The sequence below is a fragment of the Poecilia latipinna genome, unplaced genomic scaffold (assembly GCF_001443285.1).
Source record: "Poecilia latipinna isolate Pla-1442-1.1 unplaced genomic scaffold, P_latipinna-1.0 Scaffold136, whole genome shotgun sequence".
Taxonomy (NCBI): domain Eukaryota; kingdom Metazoa; phylum Chordata; class Actinopteri; order Cyprinodontiformes; family Poeciliidae; genus Poecilia; species Poecilia latipinna.
In genome coordinates, this window is record NW_015112752.1 from 421541 (window position 1) to 427071 (window position 5531).

The 5531-nt window shown below is 34.5% G+C and overlaps 2 protein-coding genes across 5 annotated transcripts in view; one reads left to right on the forward strand and one right to left on the reverse strand.

Moving 5' to 3' along the window:
- The first annotated feature begins 467 nt into the window (after nucleotides 1-467).
- On the forward strand, nucleotides 468-4113 carry LOC106945261 (uncharacterized). 4 transcript variants are annotated; one of them, XR_001424527.1, is made up of 5 exons: nucleotides 521-535; nucleotides 642-700; nucleotides 1306-1337; nucleotides 1718-1872; nucleotides 2563-4113. XR_001424527.1 is itself a non-coding variant. In XM_015028825.1 (3 exons), exons 1-3 carry the CDS (start codon nucleotides 1551-1553, stop codon nucleotides 3025-3027), a joined length of 636 nt encoding a protein of 211 aa, XP_014884311.1. In that variant the 5' UTR covers nucleotides 1536-1550; the 3' UTR covers nucleotides 3028-4113. The 4 variants fall into 4 exon arrangements, 1 of the variants encoding a protein (XP_014884311.1); XR_001424526.1 differs by lacking the exon at nucleotides 642-700 and having other exon boundaries at nucleotides 468-535; XR_001424528.1 differs by lacking the exons at nucleotides 521-535; nucleotides 642-700 and adding an exon at nucleotides 1074-1088.
- Nucleotides 4114-4215: 102 nt separating this feature from the next.
- spring1 (SREBF pathway regulator in golgi 1) overlaps nucleotides 4216-5531 on the reverse strand; it is a 6715-nt gene continuing 5399 nt past the window's right edge. The window contains exon 5 of the mRNA XM_015028824.1: nucleotides 4216-4703. Within this exon, the coding sequence (XP_014884310.1) occupies nucleotides 4620-4703 (84 nt within the window). The 3' untranslated portion in view covers nucleotides 4216-4619. The remainder of the gene's footprint in view (nucleotides 4704-5531) is intronic.

The window sequence follows — 5531 nt, forward strand, 5'->3', positions numbered from 1 at the left end:
ATATATACAACCTAAAATTCCTTGATTTTAGTTTCTGTAGGGTGATACATTTAATCAATTATTCTTAATGTTTTATTTTGAAACAGTGTGCAGTCTCCCAGTGCATTTGCATGCAGTCAATGGTAATATAAGAACTTTAAGCTTTACTCACTTTTAAACAGACCTGTAGGCATGTTGTAGCAACCTGAACACTGAGTACTTCCCAAATGTACTTATTTTAATGGCATGAAAAAAATAAAACTATATTGCCGTTACAATTATTATAATTTTCACATAGCGCTAAATGGGAAAGTATATTGTAATGAACAGGAGTTGGACTGGAGAAAAGACTGTACCTTCCTTTCTATAATGTTTACAGTGCTTCATTACCAAACATTACCAAGCACTAGTATTTCTGTTCTACTTCTGCTCATTTCAGTCATGTTTTTCTGACTGTAGTGTAAATCATCTGCTCAATCAAGAGATGAGTGAAAACAGGTTTGCATCATTTGGGTCCATTACAGTGAAGAGGGAGCTACAGTCAAAATGTCAAAAGGTATGTTTTGGACTTTCTAACAATAAAATCTTTCAAAAATGTTGGTGTCAGTGACTTGGGATTTTTTTTTTTTTTTTTTGTAAATGATCATTTTGTATTATTTTAGGGATATTTATGTGTTTGAGCTACCCACATACTCAGAAGGTGGTATGTTCCAGTTACTAGGTGAGGCTCCTGAAACAGCTTTTTGCACTCTCATTGAAGCAGCAAGTGTTTCTGTTTGTTTTTACCTCTAATTGTTTTTACTTAGGATTTATTGCTTTAAATTATGAATGCCCAACATTGTAGCATTCATATTTTGCATTTCTATAAATTACATTTTGCAATTAAATTTTGAGGTGTGTGTTTTCTGTTTACGAAAATGGACAGCAACAGTCTCAGCCTTTGTAAAGGCATTAGATTTTAGATAAATGCATTCAAGTTTATGATCTTGTCAGCATGCTTTGTGAGTCAGAGTGGTCTTCCTTTCACTAGCTATTTTATTGAAGTAATACTTCTAGTTAACTTGTGGTAAGTTGCAAAGACGCACAGGAAGCAGAGGCCTATCGGAAAGGTAATGAATCAATCATAGCGAAAATCTTACGCCATAAAAGTACCTAGAAATCAGCTGACGTTGAAGAGACTTGATGCAAATTTTGGATTTCTGGTTAGCAGTAAAAAAAAAAAAAAAAAAAAAAAAACACACAAAAATGTTAGAAATGTTAAAATTGCACCACTGTTCAGTTTGAGACAGTTTTGTGAAGTTCATAGTGTTTTTGTGTCATTTGCAGTATTTCCTTCAGTGGAAGCGACAAAAATCATGGTAAGATGCTGACTTAATGAATGAACCCTGTGCTGATAGGAGTATCACTTTTATGTTTGCAAAAAAGGACATGACTGGAGATAGGGGGAGTTTATCTTCAGCACATTTTGCACACGCCTCTTTTAGCCAGGTCATAAATGTACATATGATTCTGTTTGATTGAGTTGACATTTCTTTATTGATCCATCGTTTCAAACTCTGTGCCCAACAAAAATGAAAGACGGAGCAGGTACTGTATGCCATTAACTTTTTTTTATTATTATTTCCACTGATACAGTTGCATCTACAGTATAATTTAATATACTTCCTTGCAGATATACTTCCTTGGAACAATTTCAACATTGTTCCAAAATGTTGAAATTGTGCACTGACATTTGCAGGTCTGCTTGGGGTGGCATGCGCCTGCATGGTGCTGCTGGTGGAGGGCTTGGTGGCAAGAAATGCTGCAACAAAACGCACTGCTGGAGAAAGTTGCAAACTGAAAGATATGGCAAATCTCACAAGACACCAGATGAGAGGCACCTTGTTAAACTTTGTAAGTATGCTCTAGTGCTCATATCAGCAAGAATGGTTTGCTTTGCTTTTAGGTTGCTGCCATTTTAATGCACTTTAAATTCTTTTTATTATTATTCTTTTAGCTTCAAAGTTAATCGGTTGCATTTTAAAGCTGTTACTATGCATTTTTTGTTTAAGCAAAAAATGCGTAAAATATGTATTTTAATAAAAATGCATAATAAAAATATGCATTTTTAATATGCACAGTAAAAATTTATTTTAATATGCATATGTCACTGTTTAAATGCAACATATACAGGAAGAAAAATAAGAAATATGTGACAAAACCTTCATTTAAAATATCAGAATTTAAATAAGTGTTGTGAATATTCTGCTCAGTACATCACAGCACAGTGTATATTTTTTTTGTTGCCATGCCACCAGCATAGTATTTACAAAGGTAAACTAAATGTAACTGTGGATATTTTCAGAGTATTTATCAGCACTCTGAATCTTAACTGACTCAAGTCTTGAATGGGATGTCGGTTAATGAGCCTCATGAGTGGACAGAAGGTGCATTTTGATGAAAGAAATACTTCCTGATTTAGTAACTGAGTCAGTTAACTTTAAGATCATGTTGAAATTACATTTAAGACATTAGCAAAGTGTCCATAAGCCTTGGTATGTAATGAACAACATTATTAATGTATGTAATGGACCTTTCTTTCAGGACAAAGCCAATGGGGAACACCTTGGTACTTGGTCGCCTGGATTCCCTGAGCTGGAGGTTCACCTAAACTCTCCTCTCAATGCATCAAAAGTCCTGTGTAGCCTCACTTTCATGGCTGAAGGTCTGGAGAAAATCTTGGAGGATCAGAAGGATGATCTGAATCCCACAAATATCTCACTTCACAATATGCTTAGAGAAACAATTGAACAAGTCAAGATGCTTAAAGGGTGTGTGAGATTGTCTTTCAAGGCCGAATGTCCAAAGAAAATATTGCCACCCAAGAAGCCTGAGTATGGTTTTGAGAGGAAACAGTGGAGCCATACTCTGTTGATGTCAGCCGAGAAATATCTAGGTTGGCTGCAGCATATAATTCCAGATAGAAAGGCCAGACAGATTAGCAAAAAGACCCTTCATGCTAGTAGCACTGATTCTAAATACCTAGAAGGCAGTGTACATTATTTGTGATCTCATCTGAAAATAGTTTGTTTCAAATGCTGATCTGATTACAACTAGTGCCTTTAACTTCACCATTAGTGACTTACATTAATGCAGCATTTTTTTTTACCTTTGTAAGACTATAATAATTGAAAGTAGGTTATATAATAATAATAATAATAATAATAATTTTAAAGTAAACTGACAACTCTAATGGTACAACTTACATAAACTTGTGTTTATCAAACAGCCAATATGACTCATATTTATCTTTTAGGAGCACAGTTCAGAAGCAGTTGGTCTAATTTAGAAAATAAATAGCTGCCATTTAGCATAGCAATACAGAAAAAAATACTAAGGATACATTTCCAAACCAAGACTTAAAATTATAATAAAAGTGGCAAACTTCAAAATAAAATGGAAGAGATTACTTGCTAAAAGGAATATTATCATACTTCTAAGTATTGCTGTTAAGCTAACATTATGCTAGGTTAGGATTTTTCTATACTTCCTGTGCATCATTTCACCTACATGGGCCAGTTTACTAAAATTAAGACATTGCTACATACAAGCTATATCGGAAATGACTGTTTTATTAAATTTGATAACCTCCAGCAATCGACACATTTCTCTGTGGCTGTAATTAATCAACTTGAGAAGGAGTTCTAATTCACTTAATTACAGAAGAGTGTTTTCTTAGCCTTCACAGTGATTAATTGTTTTGCTCTGGTCACCCATCCCTTGTGAGAAGACCAAACTGCCTGAGGGGAAAAGTTCATCTGGAAGAATCGCTTTCTGAGGGTTGTTGGTTTAGCCTTTAATCAACAAACTGGGCAGGGAAATTTGCAGCCAGATGGGTATCCAGCCTTGCATCAAAGAAATAATAAAGCAATATTGTAAAACATGAGATGATTAATTCTGGTCTCATCCTCATCACATCAGGTGATGAATTCATTCTTTGCCATTTATTCTTTTGCATAACTGTTACATTAGTGTTCAAAATGTGTAACGTTTCTCCAGACTTAAATTAATTTTGTCAATGTGCTGATCCACATTCATGGATTTGGAAAGTATATGTATACTTTTTGTTGTATCAATAAAGTTGTCATTTCAAGATTTTTTGACTTGCATGACTCTTTTATGGTACTTTAAACTTTGCATTGAACAACAACATTTACCGTCAGCAGTCACCACAAAGGAAACGACTATAAATGTTTCTGTTTCACAGTCACTTTTTATTAAATATCCATTTTATATGCATGCAATACACACAAAAGCACCAACACATTAGCCATTTCAGTTTTGTCCACAAAGAAAACAGCTATGTTAAGATTAAACCAGTTTCTTAATACAATGAGGAAGCTGTCTGTGCAGGAGACCTGATGATCATCATGGATGAATGTATGAAGCGTTCTATGCACTTATGAAGTGTAAATAATACAGTTTAAAAACAGCATTTGTCCTTCTCTCTGAGGTTGGACGTTTTGAATGTCTTCATCTGCAAAGATAATGCCAAACTGTCCAAAACAGCATTTATTTTATCAAGTCTCTTCTTCAAATACTTTAAAAAAAATGATTTATGGTTCCACTTGTTCTTCTTAAACCAACTAGGTAGTTCCAGTTCACACAGGTAGAAGTTCTGGAGGACTCTCACCATAGCAGTACTTTGCTTGGGGGTTTCGATAGGTGTTCTCATGCTGAACACTCTGCGCAAAAGGAGAGAGAGTTGTAGATAAAGTTAGCCTTTTTTTTTAAATCAAAATCTAATATAAGCTCAAATTTCTCACTTAAGAGGCCCATAATGTTGTAAGCGTTCACAGAGAATGATAAAGTCAATATATAATAGATATATTTAAATCCAATTTTTGACACAGGAAATGAATGAGACAACTGTAAGAAATTACTGATAAAAAGCCACTAGTGCCTGGTTTTTCATCTGGATTACATAGATGCTAATTCAAGCAAAAATCTTGACTAACTGTTGGTAGTACGTGTCATTAGGTATCTGTGGGGAAAGGGAACACACATTTTATCACGGATATAACAAGTCTACACAAAGCAGTACGTGATTATTATGGTGTAAAACATGATATCAAGATAAATCATTTATACTATTTTTCCACCTTAAATGTGTCATTTATGTGTATAATTTCCCCGTTTGGCTCAAAAACAACATTGCGCATCACCAAAAGAACACTGCACACAGTGAAGCATGGTGGTGGCAGCATTATGCTTTGGGAAGGAACCCTAGTTCCAAACACTAATAAATGTTGGCACAACACCTTTAAGACTCTGCTAGAAATATGCACAACAGCCCAACATATAAATTCAAATCAAAATAAGGAATTCCTTCCAAAACTGGGTATTACAGTTTAGAAGGCCTGGGTCACATTAATAGAGAAAAAAAAAAGTTGCATTGTAGCTTAGCTTGGTCTCATTTTCTACGTTTCATTTTACAAAGGTACAGAGACTTTTATATCCACTGCATATTTCTTATGCTTTGTCGATGTAAGCGAAGCTACAATACAATATAC

Coding starts and splice junctions, on each gene's coding strand:
- LOC106945261 (XM_015028825.1), top strand. Junction 1,873..2,562: donor GAGGCACCTTGTTAAACTTT/GTAAGTATGCTC, acceptor CCTTTCTTTCAG/GACAAAGCCAATGGGGAACA.